The sequence below is a fragment of the Guyanagaster necrorhizus genome (assembly GCF_019112545.1).
Source record: "Guyanagaster necrorhizus MCA 3950 unplaced genomic scaffold BT62scaffold_14, whole genome shotgun sequence".
Classification (NCBI taxonomy): Eukaryota; Fungi; Basidiomycota; class Agaricomycetes; order Agaricales; family Physalacriaceae; genus Guyanagaster; species Guyanagaster necrorhizus.
In genome coordinates, this window is record NW_025064893.1 from 503,440 (window position 1) to 528,618 (window position 25,179).

Genomic DNA, 25,179 nt, shown 5'->3' on the forward strand with positions numbered 1-25,179 from the left:
TGGTGATAACACATCTCCCACAAACAGACATAACAGCACAGATACTGCTATACCTGATGCAGTGATGTCTCATCAAGGGGGAGAGAACACATCTACTGATAAGCCATCTCTGCCATCTGAGCAACTCTCATCATCATCATCATCACTATCCTCACCAGCTCCGTCCACTCTATCAAATATGCAAACACCTCCAGAATCACCTCTTACTCTATTATCAAGTCTTCTGACATCTCCTACACCCTCTTCACCACTTTTATGTCCTTGGGCATGCTTCGAGCCACAATATGACTCTAAAGGTCTTATAATCCCATCTCCAAACACTGAATGTGGTTTTCACTGTAAACATTCTAGCACCAATGCGATGAACTCACTAGACTCAGATGAACTCCTTTCTGATCCTATTGATGAAACCACTGCTGAGCCAGAGCTTACTGAGACAGATATTGTCACAGAAATAACCTTTGTATTATATGATGATGACTATATCATATATACAGAAGCTCTTGAGCTTGCATTTCAGACAGCAGTAGAGATGGCAAATCAAGCATCTGCATCCAATGATGAACCAAAGACACTTGCAGAGGCGATGACCCAGCCAGGAGAGAAAAGTGAAAAATGGTATGAGGCAGCTCAGCAGGAATTGAATGCACTGCAGAAGAGTGGCATCTTTGAGCTTGTGAAGCTCCCTCCAGAATGAAAGGCTATAAGTGGAAAATGGGTCTTCAAAGTGAAGCATAACCCTGATGGATTCATTGAATGCTATAAGGCACACTATGTCGCAAAAGAGTACTCACAGTGGCCAGGTTTTGACTACACTGAAACCTTCTCTCCTACTCTAAAATAGGCAGCTATCTAAACAGTCCTTGCTCTTGCTGCACTTGAGAACCTAGAGCTCTAGAGTGTGGATATCTCATCAGTGTTTCTGAATGGTGATCTAAAAGAGGAGGTATACCTTCAACAACCAGAGGAATTTGAGACAAAGGACAAGAGCTGGATGCTTCATCTCTTCAAGTCCATCTATGGACTGAAGCAGGCTGGATATGAATGGCACAAAAAGCTCCACAGTGCTATGACCAAGATGGGCTTTGACAGAGTATGCTGTGAACACAGCATATGGGTGTACAAGAGAGATGATGCTCAGATTATTGTTCCAGTGTTTGTCGATGATGTAACAATTGCCACAAAGTCCATAGAGTCTGCATGACATGTTGTTAATGATCTCAAGAAGCACTTTAAACTTTGCAATCTAGGTCCAACTTCATTCCTCCTCAGTGTCAAAATACACAGAGACCATCTAAACTGAACACTCACACTCCCTCAACCACAGTACATCCAAAAAATCCTAGAACGTACCGGAATGTCTGACTGTAACAGTGTCAGTACTCCTCTTGATCTACACACTAAGCTATCCAGCTCAATGTCCCCTGCTACTCCAGAGGAATGGGAAACCATGTGGCACATCCCATATCTCCAGATCTTTGGCTCTATAGCATATCTAGCCATTGCCACTCATCCTGACATAGCTTTTGCAGTCAGTGTCCTATCACATTTCAGCAAAAACCCTGGATTGAGACATTGGGAGGCCCTGAAACACCTCCTCAGATACATAAAGGGAACAATCAACCTAAAATTGACATATTCACCTGATGTTATAAATCCAGATCTGTTCAATATATATACAGATGCAGATCATGGTGGAAACCCAGACAATGGGTGCTTGACCTCAGGATATGTTGTCAAGATGGGCATAGGTGCAGTCAGCTGAATGAGTCAGCTACAATCTATAGTAATCTTATCGACCACAGAGGCTGAATATGTGGCTGCCGTCTCTGCTGGACAGGAAATTCTGTGGCTGCAAAACCTGTTCACAGAATTTAGCTTCCATCATCTGTCGCTATTGCCACTGCTAATTGACAACCAGTCTGCTCTCTCTGTTGCTCACAATCCTGATCATCACAGTCATGTCAAACATCTTGACCTCCACTTCTACTGGTTATGAGACAAGGTTGAGTGGGGACACATACATATTGAACATCTTCACACAGAAGACATGCCTGCTGACATCTTCACAAAGGTCTTAGGGAAGAAGAAGATGACTCACATGATCAGGCTGTTGGATCTTGAACTCTGAGAAGTATTGTGTTGAGAGGGAGTGTTGCAGGATAATACAAGTACCTGATGTCAATCTTATATAAGCATAGACAGTTTTGTCCTGAGTCGATGGTCAATTGCTTTTAAGCAATTGACCATCATACTCAGATAAGTAGTAGTCATATGTACCTCTGCCTTTAAGCAATTGACTGTCATACTCAGTCTGGCCTATTATCCACTGTGTAAAAGTAATCTGCCTGCAACAGAAATTTCTCGCTGTCTTCAATAGTGAGCCTTTTGATTGTAGCCTTTATTCTATCTTACTAAATCATTAATTCCAGGCCACAGTAGTGCACATGCATCTGAATATGCTGCTGCCAATCTTCTCCAGCTGATTGAGAAGGCGCTGTGTGACATCGTCGAGGAGTTTCAAGGTCGATCTTGAGATACTCTCATCAGCAAGGTCAAGAATGTCTTGAGAGAACAGATCGAGGAATTTGATGAAGAGATAGGCAATGCTGTCAAGAATCTATGCTCAGATCCCTTCACTTTGAACTACCTGCAAGCAGTGGCCCTCATCAATGCCAATAAGCCAATTTTCCAGCGAGCATTTTCTGGCTCCATGCTGTCATTGGCTCTTATCAATGAGGAGCAAGAGAACATGTGGTTAGCTGGACTAGGTGATTCCACTGTTGGTATGTTGTTATTCTCTATGCAAAGACAGGCTGTTCTGATGTTCAATTAGTAATATCCTGTGAAGATCCTGATGGGATAGGATATGGTGAGGGCCTCCTTACTCTTCATAGCATGTGTACTCTGAAGAAGTATCTTTCTATCACTATGATGCATCCCTTGGAGGAAAAGGAGACTATAATGGAAAATGGTCAGTTGTTGGGTGTGGTACCATACACAAGAGATATGTAGAAACCGATACATCTTATCCTTGTATTCACTGTTCCATGCTTACAGGTTTGGGTGACTATAGTCTCAAGTTCCCATCAGAGTTCTCAATAGAGCTCTTCTTCAAACTCCTGAGAGGACAACAACTGCAACACTACTAGGATGGCATTTGGTATTACAATGTGATGCCACCATATGTCCTGAACTCGCTCAGCACCTGTTAAGCCCAAATCCCATGTGACAATCAACATGTGATAAACAGTTCGGTATCTCGCACTTCGGGTATGTCTGACTGAGTTCACTGATGTGTTGAGAGTCTTATGTGGTTCAAGGCCCGACGAATTAGTTGAGCTCGAGATAAGATGGTGGTGTGTAAACTTTAGTTCGAGACTGGGGTATTACAGTGAGAACTGAGCTACTTAAATACTGTTGGCTATAAATAAACATTCACAAAAAGCTGTTGTCCTGCTGTGAGCTGTTTCCCCCTCTATGACTAGTCTCTTCACAAAAGCCCATTGTCCTGCTGTGTGCTGTTACTGCTGCGCCACAGTTGGAGGACAAAAAGAGTATTGTCTCTCCCTTCACAGCGCACAGCAGCGCAGTAGAACAAGGACTGATTGGGTTGCTGAGCTAAGCATTCCCATGGTTCTAAGCACTGGCCTAAGCACCCTGACTAAGCAAAGATAGGGGTCATTTCTGAGGAAGAAGAGAAAATAGAAGAAAAATAGGAAAAATCGTAACATTACCCCCTCCTTAAGACCATCATCCCGATGGTTGAGTAAGGGGAGTCCTCCACCCTTTGGCAGGAGGTGGCCGATCTGCTGGACCCATCCGTTGATTGCATTGTTCGTAGTCATAGATTGCATCCTCGGTGTCCATGTATTTTTCGTTGACCCACTGGTTTGATTCTGGTCTGTAGCCCTTCCAGCTGACTAGGTAGTCAACAGTTGTTTTCATGCCTCCGCCTCGTGCTTTAACCTTTCTGAGTTTGTGGTTTAGCACTTCCTCGATTTCATAGTGTTCCTCGTCGTCAATGAGTTCTGGTGGGGGAGGAGGCGGTGATTCCTGGCTTGGGAAGGCTGGTGCCAAGTATGGTGTCAACAATGTCTCATTGAAGACATTATGAATTTTCCAAGTTGCAGGGATCTGCAGCTTGTAAGCCGATTGGCCAATCCTTTTCAAGACTTCAGAGGGTCCCATTCGTTTGTCTTGTCATACTGCTTTTTCATTGTTAAAGCAGCTTTGTCGAGGGCCGTCTTGGTCTCTTCATGGATTTTTGCCATGGTTGTAGCAAAATCCACGGATGCTGATGTAGTGTTCTGCCGTCCCACTTGTGCAACTGGTGGGTTGCATCCATAATTCACAAAGAATGGTGTTTTACCCGTTGCGGAGTGAATTCTGTTGTTATATTGGAATGCTGCTAATGCCAGCCATTCCGTCCAGTCATCTTGCCAATAACTGATGAAGAGTTGCAGATACTTTTTCAATTTCCTGGTTGGCCTGTTCCATTTGTGGGTGATATGCCGTTGAGGCATTCCTTTTGATGTTCAGGAGTCGGTACAAGTCGTCCAAGAACTTGGACGTGAATTGTGGTCTCCTGTCTGAGATCACTACTTGAGGCATGCCATACTTTTGTATAAACCTCATCTCGTAGTATCTTTGCCCATCCTTCGGATGTTAATTCTGTAGAGCAGGCGATCGGGATGATTACCTTCGAGAAGCGATCGACTATGATGATGATTGCATTATAGCCATCGCTTTCAGGAAGTCCGGTTATCATATCCACCGAGATGTGGGTCCATGGTGATGAAGGGACCTCATTCGGATGGAGTGGAGCTGCCCTGGGTTGTGTTAAAGTCTTGCCTCACTGGCAAGTCTCACAAGCTTTGATGAAGCTTGTGATCCCTAGGGATATAGATTCGTCCATCATAATGAATCAACCCCCCTTCCTTCTTTAGTCCACGCTCATGATTGAGTGATGGAGCGATTCTTTGATCCCACTTGTGTGGATCTTGGGTGGTGCTTTTGATGCGTTCATGCATCTCTTCTTCCGTGGGCATCATCATGGGTCGGAAGTGTTCTGGTTGTAGTAATATGACCTCCTTGTTGTTGTCTCCCCCTTGGTCATGGTCTGCCCTGCAGCGGGAGGAAGTCGGCCTTCTTGTTTGCTACTCCAGCCTTGTGGTGTAGCATGTACTCGTATTGGGATAATTCTGTGACCCATCTGGCTTGTTCTGCGATTAAGCTTTTGTGGTTGTCGGAAGTACCAGAGGCTCTGGTGATCTGTCCAGATCTCAAAAGTCTGGACTGCTCCAATGCGATAATGCCACCACTCAGCAAGAGCTAGCATTATGGCGAGGAGTTCCTTGTCGTAGATTTCATGGTTGTGCTCAGTCACTGTGAGTGCCTTTGACATAAATGCAACTGATCATCATTTGTTGTCCTGTTCCTGTGAGAGTACGGCTCCAACTGCGCCCTCGCTGGAGTCGGCTTCCACTTGGAACTTCCCATCCTGACTTGGGATGGCTAGGATAATGTCCGTTGCCAGTCGCTGTTTCAGGTCGTTAAACGCCGCCCATTGGGAAATTCCCCAATTCCATGGGGAATTTCCAGTTAGTTGTGTCATTGGTCGGACTATTTTGCTATAGTCCCGGATGAATCTTCGGTAGTTGGTGAAGCCGAAGAATGATTGTCTTCGAGAAGCAATTGACAATAATGGTGGCATCATAGCCGTTGTTTTCGGGAAGTGTGGTTGTAGGTCCCTGTTGATGAAGGGTCCTTGTCTCGGTGCGGTAGTGCCGTTCCGGCTTTCCCCCTGCAAATCTTGACATATATGTGACATCATAGTTCGTCATGAGTCACGAATATCCCATCAAGCATGATTCTTCTGGGTGATCTGGTAGATCTCTGATCTGTCCAGATCTTCTAAGACCGACGTTACCTCAATAAGATAGTCCCATTACTCGAAGAGTGCGGGTATTATGGCGAGGAGTTTTGTAGGTCTTCTTCTGACGTTTTAAGTCAGAACGAGTGAGCATGGCCATCCGGGGATGGCCAATCTGCTGTAGGTGTGGTTTTCTGATGCCGAAGAGGGTTTATTCGTAATTCATCCCTGATGAATCAATGTTCCTGTTGTTGGTGTGTTCCCATCACTGATTAAGTGATGGGATTCTGATCCTGTACCTTGGATCCTTCATTGATATGTTCATGTATCGTTCTTTTCCATGGCCATGACGATGCCATGGAAGGGTTCCGTTGGAGGATTATGGCTTCTCCTGCCATTTCCTCCCTGGCCGAATCTACTCCAATGAGATAATATCGTTACTTGAAAAGTTCGATATTATGGCGAGAAGTTTTGTCGGTATTGTCCTTGGAGTGCGGTTCCAGTGACTCTCCAGAAATTCCCCGGTCTCTTGGGGAAGTTCCTAGTTTCTTTGTGTGTCATTTGGTGGGTTATGCTGATGAATGATCTGCCGTTAGAAGTTAATTAATCTGTGAAATTATAGTTCCTTCGTTTGTGATTCGTGGTATCTTGCCGGTTATGATTCCTGGTATGGAAATCGGTTGTCGGCCATGGGGTGTTGCTGGTGTTTCATCCCGTTGGTTCAAACAATGTTCATCTTGTTCGAAGAGTGGGGTTACTATAGAAAAGAAAATGTCAGTTAACTTAGTCTGTGGCTGAGTTTTTGCATTCGATCAGTGCTGTTCGGCGATCTATATTCAGATCCCTTTCTGGGTTCCCTTAGAGCTTCTTGCCCCTTCTCTGAGAAGACGTATGTCTTCGATATCTGTTGTGCCGGTGAATATCAGTGCTGGAGTTCCATGGCCATATGCCAAGACAATCGCCTCAGCCCTTTGCCGTTGTCGTTCTTTGTATATGTCGATGGTTTGGTCCTTCCATTCATCATAACCCCTTGGGACATACTGTTCCTTGTTTAGAATTGTCGTTAGGTAGACTGGTGGTAGTCCCATCTTGATACATTCGACCATGTATCCGGTGTCGGTGGTGTCATCCCGTACCCCAGTGAGTGTTGTGAGTTGCTCCAGCTTGGTGAAGTAGTCTGTAGTTGTTTTTCCCACCAGCCTAAGTTCATTCATCTGTTGTTTGTGTATTTCCAGAATGGCTGGTTGTATCGTGGTGGTTATAGGGGTCGGGATTCCGCCATCAAGTGGTTGTGCCCATGCAGTTGTTCTTGTGTTGTTGGCTTCTGCCATATATGGTGGCAGCTGCTCGGCCAGGGTTTGCAGCACCGTTGGCAATTTTCTTTGGCTCAAATGTTGCCGGGCTGCCTGTGATCGGTTCCTGTTGAGCTGAGATGCCATTCCGGGGATGGCGTGGGTGTTATGTGGGTGCCAAAATGGTGCCGTCCAGGTTGATGGAGCCGTGGACACCAGTTTTGCGGATGGTGTGTTCGGCATCCACGGCTTGATTATCGTCCTTTTGCCATACCTTGGTTTGTATGGCTGTGTCAGCTCTATCTGATAATGCAAAAATTGTTGGTTAAAATTTAAAATGGCCTGCCTCTGGGCCACATGTTGCAAAACCTCCCCCACTCCCTGCCCTTCCATACTCTCTTCGGATTCAAAGCGAAGGTCCCCGACCTCCGCGATTGAACCCTCCTCTCTGTCACCCACGTCATCGTCCTGGTCCCATGTTTCCCCTCCGAGGAGAGAAATGTCGGCCAGGTCATAAATTGTCGGTCTGATGGGTCTCGGGTTGGTTACTTGGTCCAGCGTCCTCTGGCCCGGGGCGAGGAGAAGGCTCCTGCCCAGGCTGCTGTTGCTCGTGCTCGGCCTCTCCCCCTGTTGTGTCCGCCGCCATTGCTCGGCCATATCGACGGAAGTTTCGGTAAAATCGGGGTTGGAGAAAGAGGGCCACCACTGGTCCATCAAGAAACCGTTTAAGGTCTCCTGTGGGGTCAATGTGTTGGCTGTCTCCTCCAATCGATCCCTGGTCTGCCGATATCCCGTTCCTGTGGCTTGGGATACTGTCAGTGTCTGCGATGGTATCCGTTCCGTATGATAGTGGGTGGTCATCATTGAGCTCGTCGTTGTCAGCGTTGAGCTCCTCTTGTCTTGGGACGTTGTCGCCCTGGATGACTCTGTCGACAGGCATCACCCATGGGTCAGACTCAGTGTAAGAGGGGGTGGGCTGTTGGAATAGGGAGTCGAGGGTGCTGGTGTTGACCAACATGGTCATGCTGATACTTTCGCTCTCTCTTTGCCGCTGTTCTGCCTCTCATGCCCTGAGATACCTCCCGAAGAGGTTGTTCTCCCTGTAAATTTCATTGTCGCTTCTGGTTTGATTGGTGAAGAGCCCGGCGAAGTTCCTGATGGGTTGTTGCTCCAACCAGTTGACCTCGACAGCAGCAGTCTGTCGTTCGCTGTTGTCATGGTTACCGTGGATGCCATGTCCGATCTCTGTCCTGTTGTCAGTGCTGTTACCTCGTACTGACATTGTATGATGGGATCCCTGTGTCCTAGTACTGGTCCCGTGAGCCACCTGCGAGTCATCCAAGGAGTCTCTGGCATGGCGCCTGCTGCTGGTGCCAGAGACGGGGGTTGGTGTCCTTGTTGCTCGAATACTGTGGGGGGGGGATAGGATGTGGGAGTCGGTTCAGGGTCATCGAAACTCTATTGCCCAAGGGTTTCTGGTGTCCTGAATGACTGCCGGTGGGGGTCGTGGGGGGTATACATGCTGCTGTGGTTGTTCCTCTTCTTCCATATGGTGTTCCGAAGACATTCTCCCAGAGACGTCTTCGGGGTCGACTCCCTCTGGCTGATGGGGCTGTTGGGACATTGAGGGTCGAGCCGAAGCAGGGATGTCATGAAGAGGAAGATCCGGTGTGACATTTCATAGAATGGCACGGATGCGCTGAAATTCATGATAGTGATGGATAGACCAGGCGATGATCGATTGGTGTCCACGGCACAGCTGTATGAGCACTAATAGTCCGACCAGAATTCCAATGATGGAAACAAAGAGTATAAAGAACTCTTGAGTAAAGTTCAGGTTTGAAGGATTAAGCGCAGGGGGCATTCAGTTTCTCAGCATGATTGGGCTTGAGAAAGGGAATGTGAAAGTCTCGAACTAATTGTTAAGCCCAAATCCCACATGACAATCAACACATGATAAACAGTTCGGTACCTCGCACTTTGGGTATGTTCGACTGAGTTCACTGATGTGTTGAGAGTCTTATGTGGTTCAAGGCCCGACGAATTAGTTGAGCTCGAGATAAGATGGTGGTGTGTAAACTTTAGTTCGAGACTGGGGTATTACAGTGAGAACTGAGCTACTTAAATACTGTTGGCTATAAATAAACATTCACAAAAAGCTGTTGTCCTGCTGTGAGCTGTTTCCCCCTCTATGACTAGTCTCTTCACAAAAGCCCATTGTCCTGCTGTGTGCTGTTACTGCTGTGCCACAGTTGGAGGACAAAAAGAGTATTATCTCTCCCTTCACAGCGCACAGCAGCACAGTAGAATAAGGACCGATTGGGTTGCTGAGCTAAGCATTCCCACGGTCCTAAGCGCTGGTCTAAGCACCCTGACTAAGCAAAGATAGGGGTCATTTCCGAGGAAGAAGAGAAAATAGAAGAAAAATAGGAAAAATCATAACAGCACTCATTTTATTGACCTCACTGAGCTTCGACTGCACAAGTCAACTCTGGTTCTATATACCCATGGTGTCAATGCTATTGTGGAAGGTGAGGCTATAGTCAATCAGAGGGTCAAAAAGCTGGATAGACCTGATCCTTCTATCATTGTGGGGAGACTTGTTGGCAGCTAGGTTGATGAAGCCTTTGCTCAAAGACTCTTGGCCATAGTGTTGAAGTTGGCTGGATGGGGCCAGATGGAAACCAGGCTGTAGAGCTACTAGAGAACTTGGTAGCTGGGACTTTGGTGGAAATATTTGCCAAGTTTCTTGGGCCTGCAGAACATGGGCAAAGAGATGACATGACAATTCTTTGGTATGAATGGGTGCCAAGGACTTAATTTTCTCTTGTTTTGTAATCATGTATCCTGTGGAATTGATGGAATGTTCTTTTTGTTGTAGTTCTAAAATGCATGTGTCTCAATGATACAGTGACAGCCTGATCCAAAATTAGTGTTCTCACCATCATCAGACTGATTTTGGATGCATGGGTCACTTGATTTTCATTGACAATCACAATGTATATAGTAAGCAAAAAATCTGTGTAGATGATTGCAGCAGCCAGGGAAAGTGAAAAAGAAGCTAGCTGCATGGCATTGGAGCAATAATTACTAATCCCTGGCATATGAGCACAATAGTATGAGCCTAACAGCCTTTGCAGGCTGCATGATAGCAGGCAAGTGTTGTTCATTGAGAGTCAGAGTTCATTGCCCCACCATAAGTATGCTACATCAACACCACAATCTTTGGTAATGATGGTTTCAAGATAATATTGTACTGGATTTGTTCTACATAAAGTGCTGACTATTCAGTCAGATCAGGTGCCAAAGTCCATCTCTGCTCTTCTTTCAATCAATGGTACTGGGACTACCATCCCAGAATTAACCAACAATAAGGTCAAGGACATCCTCTAATTTCTGGATGGACTACTGAACAAAACGGTCCTCACTGGATCATCACACAGTCAGAGGGTCTATTTGCTTCCAATAAACTGTCTGCAACTGAAGTTGCTTCTAGGATTTTATACCAGAGTAGTGGCTATAATGATGTGGACCCTTGGTTTATAAATTACTCTCTGCTGATGTTGTGCCTTTCTAATGAGTTGAAATTCTGTCTAGTTTTGAGCAAAAACCATGGAAATTCTTGCAGGCCACACTTCTTCATTGTCATCATCTTACTCTTATATGCCATGGCAACTTTTATCCTTTTCTACAACTGGAGACAGTGCACTCTTTATTTTATTGCCCATGGGCAAAACTTGTGGATGAAATATGATGCCTACTCACATGAATCCTTGCCAATGATCTTGATAGAGAATATTAATGGTGTTTTGAGCACTCTCCTGGTAGATGCCACTTTGGTATGATGTTTTCTTTCCTTCACATACAGCTTGCTCAATAAATTTGTAGATTTGGTGTTGTTGGAATGTTTGGGGATGGTCTTGGCATGTTGTGTTCATTCTGACCATCTGTACTACTTTGGTGCTCAGTAAGTCTGTAATACAATTGGTCACATAGGATTTGGGTAAATCTATTATCTGCAACTCATCTCCACACATCTAGTTATTAGAGGAATTATACTCTACAATAATGTTTTTGGCAACATACCAGATGCATCAGATCTTTACATGCTGAACTCTGTTGACTGGGCTGTGCTTTATACTTCACTCATATTGGCTACCCTACTATGATGCATGATTTTCATTATTTACTGCATCCTCAAAGTCAGTGGCATCATGGAAGGATTCCACACATATAGCAGAGTCAAAATATCAGGGCAATTAGTGCCTACCCTAGTATAATATCAGAGGAATATATGTAAGTACTGTGAACAAGAGTGAGTAATACAATAAGCAAACACTGTAAGGTATACATACCTCAGTGGGGCACAACAATAGCATGAGGTACACAGGTAACTATGGCAAGGCCTTATAGTGATTGAGTAGAGACAGGAGGTGGTAGATATATATATATCAAATATATATAAGGTAAGTAAGATCAAAGGGGTATACTGCTTCCTTCATGAGTCTATGTTCAGATCTTTCTGCATTAGAAGCAAAAGGTGCCAGAATTTCATCTGTGGATAGAGAACTTGGAAACTGATATGCGGCACAAGGGCAACTCGCTTTGCCAGTGCGCCAGCCACTGCTGCATCCGAACCCTAACCTCATCTGCTGATAGTACCGGCCCGGGTCTGCCACCAATGAATCTTCAAGTGAATTCATTCTTCATCTACCATGTGCACCTCCGATGCACTTTGCTTCTTGCCCTACCCTCCATTCGATGGTATGTTGACCAGCCACCTGGCAAGGATGGATAAACATCGCCGTAATTCCGGTAGCGATGGATTATCGGGAGTTTGGATACTACTGTGTTAGGGTTGCCGTGCTTCCTTCCTTTACCGCGAAGGGAGTTACGTCTTGAATGCAGCGTGGTACTGCCATGTTGAGTGCAGCAGAATTTAAGAAACGACTTCACGGATGGCTGAGCTATGCTTCCGCAAGGTAAGTCATGGTCACCGAATAGTACTGTAGCGCTGATGTTCCTACATGGTAGCAAAGTATTCGTCATCGTATCGTTGACGCTGTTTTTACCGATATTTCTAGAGCAATTTGCACGAGATAACGTGCGTCTACTCGCGGGATAACTTTCCTTGCCGCTCATCGTTCGGTAGGGATTTCTACTGCCCGACAGAACGACCCCATGCTCAACAGTGGCAAAAATTCTGCACGTGAATGATTCCCCTGAGAGATGTATAGTGAAACTCGGATTTCTGTGGATAGATACCGCTAGCTTCAGGTGCGTGGGCAGCGACTTTCTGAAATGAAACGATCCTGATATATCTTATCTTAAGTCTCTACGTGTACTCGATATCCGTCGCACTCCAAGCGTTGACGGTGATTTCTGTGGGAGGCATCGCTGATAATTGTGTGCATCCATGAGCTCCTTGGATCCCCCATATCTGACTTTCTGTGGGCAGCGGCCCATCGCAAACGGCTTCTCCTTACCTTTGCGTTACAGGGAGCTTTCGCCGCAGTTCTCTTCCTGATACTACCATCATCTTCGCCGTTATGGTTTCTTTCTGCATTTCTGGCAATATGCGCTAACGTAGGGTTTGGCGTTTCTGTCGTTGCCATGAACGTATATTTGCCATCTCTAGCAAGGGACTCGCCGGAAGTGGCTGAGCTGTGTTTACAACTTGAAACCAGCCAGGACGCCGAAGACTCGGAGCTTGTTGATAATGGCCGTACCGCATCTGAAGCGCACACCGAAGGCGTTGAAGAGCCCCTTATATCAAGGAACCGAGCGGAAAGTTCAGAACTACGAGTTCGCTATGACAACGAGCTTTCTTGGGCTACCTCTCGTATCTCATCCCTGGGCATAGCTCTTGGGTATGGCGCTGCCATATGTCTATTGCTAGTAGCCCTGATACCTGTGACGAAGCTCAAAGGTAGCACCTTCTCCCTCCGTTTAACCATCGGATTGGGTGGAATACGGTGGGCCGTCTTTTCAATTCCCGCTGCTGTGTGGCTGCCTGATCCCACTGCTTTGGCAACCTCGGGAGCCTCCGAGAGTGCTATATGGATCGATAGCTCGGATATCACTGACGGTAAACGGAGCATACGAACTGACGTCGTCGCAGCCTGGAAACGCTTAGGTGGTATGCTATGCTGGCAGGAAATCAAGAAACTCCGCAACACATTCAAGTACTTGGCGGCGTGGTTTTTGCTTTCTGATGGTACGTGGGGTGTTGGCGATGTAGCTATGAGTCTGAGTAAGTCTTCTTTAGGGTTTACGACTATAACCTTCACTGCAATTCTTTTTTGCAAAACGTCGTTGAATATGCGGCCTTCAGCGCTCATATTGATCGGAGTGTTGACGCCATGCACTGGGATACTTGGATCTCTGTTATGGCCTATGATCCAGCGCAAGTTTCTGTCAAACCTCAAAATTCTCATCATCCTTGTCATCCTTTGCTCCGCCATACCTGCGTACGGATGCCTTGGATTTGTCTTTCAGGGTAGGACAAGTTTTGGTGGGCTGACATCTCAAAGAGAAATGTTTGGTTTGGCCGTCGATTTTGGTATATTCTCTTCGTTACAGCATTCTTTGACATCGCCCTGACGAGGGTTTTATAGGCTGCGTATACGGTGCTTTTCAGAGTTATGCCCGTGCCTTTTATGCCGAACTTCTCCCTCCTGGGGAAGAGGCCCGATGGTCCGTTCCGCGAAACATCTAAATACGAATAATCCAGCATCGCCTCGGAAGTTGTCTATAGAACAGTTTTAAGCGATCCATTTGCAGTATGAGCATGAAAATGCGCACTTTGATGGCTTTCGGTATGGAATACAGCCGTCTCCGCTGTAGCGTCGATTTTGAGCCGAAAAGAAAAACGACGGACGGATGACAGTGGTTTGCCGAATTTCAGGTCACCGGACCGGTCGATCCTCTCTGGCGCGGCGTTGTCCGTGTCCTTTCTACGAGGATACATCATGCAGATGAAGCTCTATCACGACCGAGTCCATTCCTTTATCGCTCGCTCGTGCTCTCCGGAATTGAGATATTACGACGCCGCAACCCTACGAGAGGTTCATGGCAAGCGTTGATGTGAAGCGGATAGTTCGAGAGCTTTGATCGTGTATATTCATTCACCTATGAACTTCCAATTCTGTGACCCTGTCCTATGCTTTTGGAAACATATACGTATATCTCAGTTTCTCTTTGAGTACTCATGCGCGTTTCTCATGACATCAAAGTCAATACTTAGGTCGCGCCATTGCTTCGAGCGTGGCTATTTTTAAATTATTTTGCGAACTTTGCGAACTCAAGTAGTCACGGTCTCAAACAGAAACAGCTGCCAATTGCAAAAAATCACCGCTTTTCCATCTTAGACATGATAACCTATTGTGTGGTAGACTGCTCTAGACATGACACCACCCTCTCCACCTCTGACATGTGTCTTCGCACGCTCATCTTTCGATGCTATTAATGAACCTGTCTGAAAGAATTGGCTCTAGGAGTTGCGGGTTTACACAATTGATGGTTCGTCAACGAGTTTCACAGAACAGCAAAGCGGTGCACGGTCTTACTGATATGTGGGTCACAATCATATCTTCGACAGCAGGAACAAGGAACAGAAGTTGTGGGTGTTCATGCTGAGAAGGAAAGGAATAAATGCCGACATCATTGATTACCAGTAAATGTTTACCAACCACACAGAAATATTCCTCCAACATGTTCCCCAAGCAAAATATATCAGTGGGAAATGAATTGCATCGGTCACCCTCTTTCGACCCAATATATTCCGGAACGTAACGATTTCTACACTTAGAGATAGGTGGTACGCGCAGATTCCCTAGAATCCCCGTCTGCTGAATCCAAAGTCTCCACGGTTGGAGACAAGAGCATCACCTTGAGGAGGGTCATCGTATTGGAGAAGGTATGATTTCCTCGGAAGCGGGTGAGGAAACTGAGAGTGTCGTCCTAGATATCATGCCTATCGCAGGCCGGCCCTTTGAAGTAGACGGTACACATGACATGGACTCTATCCAGCCTATCGAGAAACGCGGATCGGATGACGCTCATGCGCCGTTCGTGGAACTGGGCGAAGCGATAAAGGATCCTGAGGGAAGGGAGGTCGAGCTCCGGCATGTCTTCCTTGTGGGAGAATAGGGGCTCTGCCAGCACCTTGCTCGCTGCAATGTCAACTTCCCTTTTCCAATTGAGCTTGCAAGCGACGACAGAGGCATGCAATGGGCATATATCGATAAACTTCCTCAGTTGACTGGGAAGCCTTGTTACGTCGTTCATGAGGTATTTGTGCGTGTCTTCTGCGACCTGGTAGACCTCGGATACGTCAGCAAAAGAAGGATCGGGGATTAGGTAGCAGAAACGAAGGATTTTGTCGATGGTTTTGCTTCCTTCAGTCAGATCGACTACAGGCAAGGAGCCATCGCTCGGATCTTGGACTAAAGGAATTAAGTCTTGGAAGAAGGAAGACGCAAGGGAAAGGATGTTTTTGTGAGCGTAGAAATAAACACCATCAGGTGATATTAGAAGGATATCTGATGTGGGATCAGAGTCGTCGAAGGGGAAAGGCGCGTTCATATTCTTGTTCGGAGAGGAGGAACTTGGGTTGCTCACTGCGGGAAAGACACAACAAGCAGGGAGAAAGAGTCGAAAAGTTAGGGGCAATACACGATCATGTAAATTGTGCATATAAGTAGTAGCTGGAACTAAGAGCTGTGCATTGCCAACTAAAGATACGGCTTACGAAGGCAGAGGCGAAGGAGGTAGAACGTAAGGATGTAGAAGGGAAGCCAACGACACCTCTACGACGCCGGCGGTGCTCCGCGCTATCATTGAAACCCCGGACACGACGGCAAACGTCAATGAAATTGTTTCCATGACATTTGAATGTGTTTCGCGATAGCTCTTCGTTTCTTTCGAATGGCGTGGTCACCCGGAGCCCTTGGAATATAAACTGCCTATACAGACAGGATGCACGCCATTGCGAGAAATAAGCCTCGCTTCGCCTCCTAGTCCGCTCATCCTTAATCGTAGCGACCGAGTGAAAGTCGCTATGTACCCCGAATTTCAGAGTGAGAGCTTTGTAGAGATTGCGACAGTCGCGTCGCCGATGGCTGAAACAACGCAATCAATGACTCGAAATAAAGAGTAACAGACCTGAGTTTCAGCCGCCAGGCCTAGATCTGAAATATCCTCTCAGTACCACTGCTCAACATATCCATGTTCTGCCAGCTCTAGTCCAAGTCTTGATGGTCCCCGGGCCTGTGTGCGTCCGACGGCGCCAAAGCAATCCAGTGTCCGTAATTATGATAACAGGGCTTCGACTAGTCCGGCGATATACGAAGATTGGGTAATGCAAGAAATCGGTTCTGTAGATATGTGTGATTACGCCGGACGATGATTTAGCTGAGCTATTGAAGGCAAAAGCAAATATATGTAGACGCACATGGCTCAGATACTACTTTTCTGCATCAGTTTTTTTTTTCCTTCTACATTCCGACAGATTTTAGTAAGAGGATGCCCGTGTAGCATTGAAACTGCCAGACTACTGACGATTCGAGAAATTCTCGAAAGTCACGAAAGACGGAATTCGAAAGGAAGGGGGGGTGGTTCAAGACGAAAAGATGGGACGATCACGGAGCCTTTGTTGTCTCCTACCCCCATCATTGATGCCTCCATGATCTGTTCTCTCGCGACCGGGCCCAAAATCGGTTACCAGCTCTATCATGCAGGGCGAGCACTGAAAAGTTCTGACCTAGCTCCAGAAGAAGAGCGAGATCGACCTAGGCGAAGGGACGGAAAGAAGGGTTCGGGTAGAAGGGCTTCGGCAACGCAGGTACGCTGTGTGACCATTGTACTAAGGATACTAAGCTCATACATTTCGTATTGGGGGCCAGCCCCGCCGTACACGGACGTTGCGAGCTTGGGATACACCACCGGCTTTGTCGAGGACGCCGGTATCAGCTCCACCACAAGGCCGATATCAAGCAGCCCCCTCTTATGTCCTGTGAAAATTCGACGTGTACTGTGACCCGAAGGTCGTCAAGGATTAGGATCTACGGCAAAGCTATATTTTACCGGGATGAACCGTTACTGCATCTACCATCTACATCGAGTCCGGCCTCTTCCAGTGTCACCGATATCCCGCGGACCTTCTCGCATCAGAACCTACGAAGCGAAACTTGGCTGGGCTACCTAACAAGCCATAGAGCATATTTTTAAGGTTCCGTCTTCTGGGAGGTGGCTAACAGTCACTCAAAGCACAACTGGTGCCAGAGTGAAATGGCTATGCAGCTCGGTCCACGCTTTGTTCTGAAATGTTTCTTAACGCCCAATTTCACATTTCGACTCGCTACCCCTCCCTCTTCTGCTTCTACGCAGAGAGTCTGTGCTTCTCATGGATCATGAAAGGCCAACGTCATGGTAGACCATCCTCAACTCTTATCATCATGATGCTGCTTTTGTCGATATACCACCTCTCCTGAGCCTTTTCCTTAACCACGCTTTCCATCTCACGCATGACTTTCTGGGGAGACGGTCGGTGCTATCGGCATTCCGGCGTTCATGTAAATACCCGTCTACTCGCAAAATTTAACTTGACAGTGACATGTGGACGATCACGCCGCATGTTGGTAACTCTGTTTACCCCCCCCTGTGATGAGGCTTATCGGCAGCAGTTTCAAGGGCTTTTTGCGATGGGATTACGTCCGGCCGCTTCCATCATACCAAGTACACATTTCATTCGGGACTCGACACGTAGGACCCACCGAGTGCTATCCCTCTCTATTATGTTCGACTGACCACGGTTGTGGAATTTTTCTATGATTGTATTGTTTGGATCGACCGTAGAAACTTGTTAAGGGTTTACTAGGGTTCGCTGTTCTGGCGTCTAAACAAATGAAACGGTCTAGGTCTATCTCAGACACTAGTTTTTGGTCTGGGAATGTCTTTCACGCCTTCATAAAAGAAAGGATCGTGATCACTTTCTGTGTGAACTGTCGGCTCTTCCTCTCTCCTAATATCCACATAGACACCAGTCTCGTCACCCCCCCTTCCCTTCAACAGACCACATCCCCAGCCGGTAGCGTCCATCTTGTTAGCTGATAATTCCCTGCCAACTTTCGGATGTCCTTGAGTGCCTTTCATTATGGCGTCTTTCCGCAAGAGCTGACTGACTCCGTAATTGACTATTTGTGGGACGACCCAACTGCACTCAAATCATGCTCTCTCACCTCCCATGCATTCTACACCCGTACACGTATACACATATTCGGAAATATGGTTTTTAGCCGCAACTTTCCCTGCGACAAGTTTGTCGCCATGTGCCGTTCCTCCCCGCACATTCCTCGGGTGATCAAACATCTCACATTGAATAGTTGTTACGTGCCCCCAGACGATATAATCACCTTCATCATATCCTCACTCACCAATGTCAAAACGCTCGCGATGAAGGATGTCTCCTGGATCTTCTGGATCACTGAACTGGTCAACCAACAGAACGTGTCATCATTTCCCTCTCTTCGCTCCCTATCCATTGATTTCCACCACAGCATCTACGCCTCTGTCTCCGAAGCACTCACCTTCATTCACCTACATCCTCGTATACGTCGTCTTGAATTGCTCTCAGTGCCATCTCTGGCTTCCATTAATACTGCATATGAATTGCCGGCGCGATTATCCCACCTCGAGAGCTTTTCTATCTCGTCCTCGGCGTTTAGTTCCCAGCTGAGTGACCTTATGCTAAACCCGAGAATTAGTGGCCTCTCCTTCAGTCATCTCCGCCTCTTTTCCATCTCCCTGCAAGATAGCTCGGATATTCCCTTTGTCAGTGCGATCCTGAAAATGGCGTCCTGCACACTGGAGGAAGTTCATCTGATGCATCAATGTATGTTCATCTGACAGTTGCCGACCCGCGTCTCACATATCCATATCCAGCTTTGCGCCCAATATTATTGGACAACCTCAACATCTCCTGTCTCCGAAAAGTTACCATCACCTTCTCCCACCCCATATACAACGAACGCCACTCCTCGACGATCAAGTCGTGGGGTAAATTGTTTGATAAACGCGCCAGCGAGGTGGAGGAGATCGTTGTGCGTACCGTCGTGTCAAGCCCCAGTCTCTTTGGCCATATGGACTATGGGGTTTGGTCAGCGTGGGATGCTACCCTATCGGCCTCGAGATCTCGGCTTCGGAGTTTGCTTTTTCAGCTGTTTTGCACCCCGATGCAGGCCAAGTCCATGGATGCGCTGCAGCAGGGGATAGAGGACCAGTTTCCGGTATTGAGAAGTCGGTCCTTGTTCCGGGTTGAGGTGAAGAGCAGAATTGATGCTGTATCTTTCATGAAGTTGCTGCAGCCATAGCGTATCGCAGAGATCCTATTAACTTGTCAGTGCCATAGTAAACCCATTGTTCCTCACACTACAATGCTGCGTAGAGTGTTGAATGTGGTTGTTGTATCTTGCTGGATGTCCTATTCAGAGGAGAGATGAGGGGTTTTCTGCCGTAGCTAAATAAAATTTTTAAAAAATTCAGAAAAAGCTTGAACCAGAAGCACTGGGCGTACCGCGGCCCCCGTCGCGCGTGTCGAAGACACGTGTCAGAAACAAACATCATCCCCGACGATCGATCATTTCACGCTTTCCTCTGCTCCAACAACATACAGACAAGGATGCTTTCTACAATATTCTCTGCATTAGTGTCTCGCTTGCCATGCATTGTGCCAGATAGTCCACCGACACAGCTTCGCGTCATATCCCAAAAGGCGGCCTGCCGCCGGAATGAAATTGTATATCAATGCTATCCCTGCGAACTTTTTGCCAACTGGCACTGCTGCCTTCTACCTCCATGACAAAGGCGACAATTCTGCTCCTTTCGCTGTATCTTGCATCGTTCATCCTATCTAAGGAGATTTCCGAGCGTGGTGTGCCCTCTGCAGGCTATTACAACCCGGCCGACAGTGGGGGATCTATGCTAACGGTAGAGATAAGTCCCAGGATTCAAGCAATGAACCTATGGCTCAAAGTCTGCGCAGAAGGTTGTACCTCAGACGCATCCAGACGGCCAACGGGAGCCGGTGAATGCTATTATATCGGGAAATTCCGACCAAGCTGTTCTTGCACAGCAAAGCATGGACAGAGGTCTAATGAACTATTTTCCGTAATTCTTGTTGGTCATCAAACAAAGTAAATAAGGCACTGAGGACACTCATTGTTCTTACTGCCTATTGTCTCGGATTATTGTACCTTTTTAGGGCAGTGGCAATTAGTGCCACTGGGACTAGTCTAGTATATAAGTAGAGTACTTTTTGTACAGATGCCTCAGTCTGTTATGCTATGACATACAAAAGACTGAGTTTATCTACAGACTGGATTCTAAAAATTCTTGCATTCTACTCACTGCATGTCCCATTCATTCCTACTTGAAAAAACATATCTTTACCATTTTCTGGGGAATGCTTAGATCAACATACCAGTAACTCACAGCAAGTTGATTCGGGAGACAGCAATGGTTTCCATATATTTTCAATTGGGTGGTGTCTTTTTACAATAATGCAGAGGTTTATATTTTATCAAAGAAAATGAAACAGCTGTGATGCAGTATAATTATGGTGATCCTGCCTTGGGGTCTTGCACAGAGTCATTCAAGAGGGATGACCACTTTCAGTACTGGGTTCAGAACAGTAGTGAGGCTGACAGGTGAGTGCTCATGCATCAGTTCAGTGTCCAGCTGCTGTATCTGATCTGAATTTCTTTTTTAGTGGTGCTATTTTCTTGGCTATATCTTATAAAACATCCTCAAGTGACCAGCACAATATCATTGAAAACAGATATAACCTTGGCTGCAACTATGTGTTAGGCTCAAGCAACACGTGATGGACTGACACATGATAAACCAATGTGGCTTCACATTCGAGCCTTCCATCAGAGTTCACGCAGCGACAGTCCTGAGTGTTTCAAGGTGTAGGGAATAGCTCGAGAGTAGAATGAGAGTATATAAACTTTAGCTTGAAGCTGGGGTATTCCAGCAAGAGCTGTTGGTCTTAAATATTGTGCGGATGGTTCTAATAATACTACTACTAATTGTGCGTTTCTGTGTCCATAGTGCCCATTGTCCTTGAGCATCATTACTGTATATAAAAGGGATGCTTGTGCATTGTTGGACTTGATTGTTGAGACGACTGATGGGTGACCTAGTTGTGCTGAGCTAAGCTTTTCCTATGGTCTCATGCCTTTTGACTAAGCATGAATAGGGGTGGAAGAGAAAAGAAAAAAGGAGAAATCATAACACTATGCTGTCAGCAACATTATCAGCTCCAAAATACCTACACTGTCCCTAACTGGTTCTACATCATTTTCTGGGTCATTATCCTCTCAGGGCTATACATACAAGACTGATATCATATATGTTATGGGACTCCTACCAAACACTAGCATTGGTATCAACTATAATCAATCTGTGTCCAATGATAGTGCAGTGAACACTGCAGATGGTCTCATCACAGTTTTCAATGTTTCTATTACAGAGAGACCTAGCAGTGCTAGTAACAAAGGCTCTGGTTTGAGGTATGCTCTTTCTCCTTTGCAAGATAAAGGCACTAGAACTCAAGTTTGTCATGCTAGTGACCTCAGGTCTAAAATATGAACATTTCTTCTTGGCTTGTTCATAATTTTCTCTATTCCTTTGTGATGCTGGAAGTATCTTCTATATAAGATTACACTCTGGGCACTGATATTATAGAAAATCAATTGATTGGACTGACTGTGTATGTTCATAATACTCTATATTACTTACTCAAAAAAAATTAGGATTCTGATACTTGCATACAATATGTTGCCCACTCACTGGATGTACACTGTACTCATTCTTGTGCATCCACTTCTACTTGTAGACCTATCAGTGCTTGCATTTCTCACAGAGTTTTATTGGATCTCAATGCTTCACACTAGGGATAGTTCATCTGCATGATATTTCCTGTCAGTAACAGTGGTACAAATATATTGTTTATTGGTTGTACTCTCTAAACTTCACTGCATCATATTAAGCAGAGCTGCACTTGGAGTAAGAGTACAGAAAGGCCAAAGATGGTGATTAATTGCTGGAGACACAGGAAATTTCAAAATAGGAAGAGATGAGTGCAAGATAACAATATGCTTCAGCTGCCACCTGTGCTGAAAAAAAGCATTGTTTCCAGGAGTGATGAGCTTGTGCAAGTAATACCCCTGCCAATGAGTTGCACAGTTATTAAACAACAAGTAGTAGATATGACAATGGGACAATAGTCATCTGTAGGGCAAAAGGTTTTCACAGACAGTATTTAAGACAGTATTATATGACAATATACCAAGTCTTTGGCTATCAGTGTTAGTACTGAAGTGGTAGTCACACCAAGAGTTTAAGAGTTTGATTGGTATATTGATCTTAGCTTGAGACTAGAGTGTATCACTATATACTACTGACTTAAATACTGTATAGAAAAGTCTTGGTGATCTCAAACCAAGCCTTGGCCAGGCATGATTTAGAGGCTAAAATCATGATATTGTCATCTGACAAGGATGCTTAGTCTATTTATAGATTTAAATCAGTATTGACATGGATACAGAGACATAGACTATTGCACTGTCTGATGAATTCAGTAAAGATGTAGTCATGGCAGTTCAAAAACAATAAGATCTCAACTCCTGAAGAGGACAATAAACTGAACTTGACTTTTATATTCACCTTTATATCTGCTTTAATATTATTCTATATGCCAGCTGTAATAATATAAGAAGGCTTGTATATGAACATTTATCTCAGCAGAATCAGCATATAACTATTGATTCCCACTCCATTGATCATGAATCATTTGGCTTTCATGATAATTCAGTCATAGCTGCTCATAAGATGCTAAATATTTTTTGTCACTTAGATGTTACAGGTCTTGGTGCTGGTCTATAAAGAAATGGTCAAAAATATATCTGGGATTATCACAGGATGAAAGAGACAAATATGAGCTGAGCAAGTCTTGTATTTGTAGGGCATTTATTATTATAAAAACTGTGCTTACATGATTGTAAGATATGTTGAAGCTATAGGCAATAACTGAATATATTTCTTATTTGGTGTGTATTATATTGGCTTTATTGTCTGTCTATTTTTATTAATAACACTTAGTAACTGATATTCATAGATATGACTACATCCACTTACTACATATATGATGATAGAAATGCAGGCACAACAGGAGACTAAAGTCAGAACTGAAGTGATATATAGAAAATAAATAATATGGATCCATAAATAAAACATGCTTATCAATTCTTTAGTATAATTGAACTCTGATCTATCTAGCTGAGCCTTAAGGATATCATCCTTATTGAAATTGCTTCCTTTATCTATCCAGCTAGAGCTACCTGAGCCTCAGAGATAATGCTCTTGATGCTAATATCTTCTCTGAAGCCTTTCAACATATGATAGCCATGTCCTTCATCTCTCTCTCTCTGTAACTCAGAATCATCTTCACAGATGACATCTTCTGAGTTGATGCCAACATCTGTCTGAGATTCTGCCAGAGTGTGATGAGAATATATGATATCTCTCTCCTGCTGGACCATCTCAGAGTCATCCTCTTGGATGCCACTATTATAGGCATTATCTTCTCCAGAATATGCAAGATTCTGATGGCCATACTTATCATCTATCCCCTGCTGAGATTCAAGATCAATGCTGATCATAGAATCTTGCTGAGAAGTCTGGTCTCCAGAATGTGTTCCAAAGTGAAGTGAGCCTGAAATCACACTTCTCTGCCAAGAATCATCTGGATGAGCATGACCTGCTGCAACACGCCCAACAAGAAGTGTTGGAGCAATTCCCTATATGATGTTTGTCAGATATAAAGACTGAAAAAGATTATAAACATACTCTTGTCATTACTGCTAGAAATTCAAAGTATACTGCTATAGCAGAATTATGAGAGAAAAAGGCTATGTATAGAATCAAGCATATAGAATAAAGAGCTGATGATTCCATAAAGACTTCAATGATGTGGTGGTAAGCTCTGATTCCATCTGCTTGACTTCCTGCTTGTATAACAGTGATGATACGATAGATGATGAGCACTGTGCACCACAATGTTGTTGCAAGAACAAAAGATGAATAGAGTACATCACTAATGATGTACTCTTCATAGTTGGTCTCTATATAGTCTTGATAGAGAAAATTAATTTTGAATGCTGTGAAAATTATTGTATAAATTAGCCAATCCTAAGAGATCAGAGAGATCTTACCAGTTGCAGAAAGAAGAAAAAGTACAGGAGGCAGAATGCTCAACCAGTGCTGACTCCAGACTATCCAACAGCGCCAAATCTATATTGGAATAATGGTAAGCAGCATTAAAAATTCTTATTGTCACACACACCATAACAGAATCTGCTAGAATAGTACAGATAATACCTGTTGTGCCTGTACCAATCATTATCATTGCTATAGGACTCTGAGAAAACATATATGCTGTCCAAAAGCTTTGTCCATTGTCTATAAAAATAGAATGGATGAATGACCAAGCAAGGGCAAAGTTGATAATGGTAAAAATGTAGAGGAGAGTTATAACAATGGTGATGCCAACTTGTCTGATGTGCTGGGATTTGTTCATAACTGTGCCATTCACTTCAGCTTTTAAAGCATAGTAGAGTTAGAATGTTCTTCTCACAGACATTCCACAGTGTGACAGCAATAATTCCAGTATATAATCCTGTGTAAAGCTCTGATTAAATACATGTATCTGAACAAATAAATATACATACCACTCAGTAGAGAGAAGAGTATCATTGAATTCAGTTCAACATCAAGAATTTGATGTATAACATCTCTATCAGTGTCAGTCTGATTGGACATCAAGAAAGTCCAGATGAAATGTGAAAGGGCAAATGAGGGAGTAGTCTGTGAATGTAATACAACTACTTTTCCTTATTATATAGCATACAGTAGCACAGCAAAAAATCTGCTGCACTGCAACAATGATTA

General features: G+C 44.9%; 7 protein-coding genes across 7 annotated transcripts; 5 read left to right on the forward strand and 2 right to left on the reverse strand.

Annotated features, from left to right (window-relative positions):
* Positions 1-2,590: 2,590 nt before the first annotated feature.
* BT62DRAFT_896431 (uncharacterized protein) lies at positions 2,591-3,015 on the forward strand (the record flags this gene model as incomplete). The annotated part of the gene is made up of 2 exons (XM_043183258.1): positions 2,591-2,786; positions 2,837-3,015. Coding segments are annotated over 2 exons (375 nt in total), but the record flags the coding sequence as incomplete, so codon positions are not given.
* Positions 3,016-11,871: 8,856 nt separating this feature from the next.
* BT62DRAFT_932674 (uncharacterized protein) lies at positions 11,872-14,343 on the forward strand. Its single transcript, XM_043186399.1, is given in 8 exon segments — positions 11,872-12,149; positions 12,165-12,166; positions 12,204-12,271; positions 12,320-12,444; positions 12,500-12,573; positions 12,626-13,384; positions 13,436-13,729; positions 13,785-14,343. The coding sequence occupies 8 exon segments, from the start codon at positions 12,088-12,090 to the stop codon at positions 13,883-13,885; spliced, it is 1,485 nt and encodes a 494-aa protein (XP_043039059.1). The 5' UTR covers positions 11,872-12,087; the 3' UTR covers positions 13,886-14,343.
* Positions 14,344-15,285: 942 nt separating this feature from the next.
* On the reverse strand, positions 15,286-15,738 carry BT62DRAFT_877572 (uncharacterized protein; the record flags this gene model as incomplete). The annotated part of the gene is made up of 1 exon (XM_043182555.1): positions 15,286-15,738. A coding segment is annotated over one exon (453 nt), but the record flags the coding sequence as incomplete, so codon positions are not given.
* Positions 15,739-16,474: 736 nt separating this feature from the next.
* Positions 16,475-17,449, forward strand: BT62DRAFT_164252 (uncharacterized protein). Its single transcript, XM_043179898.1, has one exon. It carries the CDS (start codon positions 16,622-16,624, stop codon positions 17,204-17,206), a length of 585 nt encoding a protein of 194 aa, XP_043039061.1. The 5' UTR covers positions 16,475-16,621; the 3' UTR covers positions 17,207-17,449.
* Positions 17,450-18,137: 688 nt separating this feature from the next.
* BT62DRAFT_164237 (uncharacterized protein) lies at positions 18,138-19,335 on the forward strand. Its single transcript, XM_043179897.1, has one exon. It carries the CDS (start codon positions 18,301-18,303, stop codon positions 19,072-19,074), a length of 774 nt encoding a protein of 257 aa, XP_043039062.1. The 5' UTR covers positions 18,138-18,300; the 3' UTR covers positions 19,075-19,335.
* Positions 19,336-19,837: 502 nt separating this feature from the next.
* Positions 19,838-21,819, forward strand: BT62DRAFT_969236 (uncharacterized protein; the record flags this gene model as incomplete). Its single annotated transcript, XM_043188936.1, has 7 exons — positions 19,838-20,154; positions 20,213-20,334; positions 20,429-20,457; positions 20,638-20,685; positions 20,753-20,873; positions 20,936-21,046; positions 21,489-21,819. The coding sequence occupies exons 1-7, from the start codon at positions 19,972-19,974 to the stop codon at positions 21,817-21,819; spliced, it is 945 nt and encodes a 314-aa protein (XP_043039063.1). The 5' UTR covers positions 19,838-19,971.
* Positions 21,820-23,552: 1,733 nt separating this feature from the next.
* BT62DRAFT_920280 (uncharacterized protein) lies at positions 23,553-24,631 on the reverse strand (the record flags this gene model as incomplete). Its single annotated transcript, XM_043184208.1, has 5 exons — positions 23,553-24,029; positions 24,079-24,140; positions 24,327-24,389; positions 24,444-24,522; positions 24,575-24,631. 5 exons carry the CDS (start codon positions 24,629-24,631, stop codon positions 23,553-23,555), a joined length of 738 nt encoding a protein of 245 aa, XP_043039064.1.
* Positions 24,632-25,179: the final 548 nt, after the last annotated feature.

What these genes read in the sequence shown, in the direction of transcription:
- BT62DRAFT_932674 (XM_043186399.1), top strand. Translation starts at nt 12,088, where the DNA reads ATGTTGAGTGCAGCAGAATTTAAGAAACGACTTCACGGATGGCTGAGC. An exon ending in GTGGTTTTTGCTTTCTGATG is followed by an intron (nt 13,385 to 13,435) that starts GTACGTGGGGTG and finishes AGTCTTCTTTAG; the next exon opens with GGTTTACGACTATAACCTTC. An exon ending in TGGTTTGGCCGTCGATTTTG is followed by an intron (nt 13,730 to 13,784) that starts GTATATTCTCTT and finishes AGGGTTTTATAG; the next exon opens with GCTGCGTATACGGTGCTTTT.
- BT62DRAFT_164252 (XM_043179898.1), top strand. Translation starts at nt 16,622, where the DNA reads ATGGCTCAGATACTACTTTTCTGCATCAGTTTTTTTTTTCCTTCTACA.
- BT62DRAFT_164237 (XM_043179897.1), top strand. Translation starts at nt 18,301, where the DNA reads ATGTCCTTGAGTGCCTTTCATTATGGCGTCTTTCCGCAAGAGCTGACT.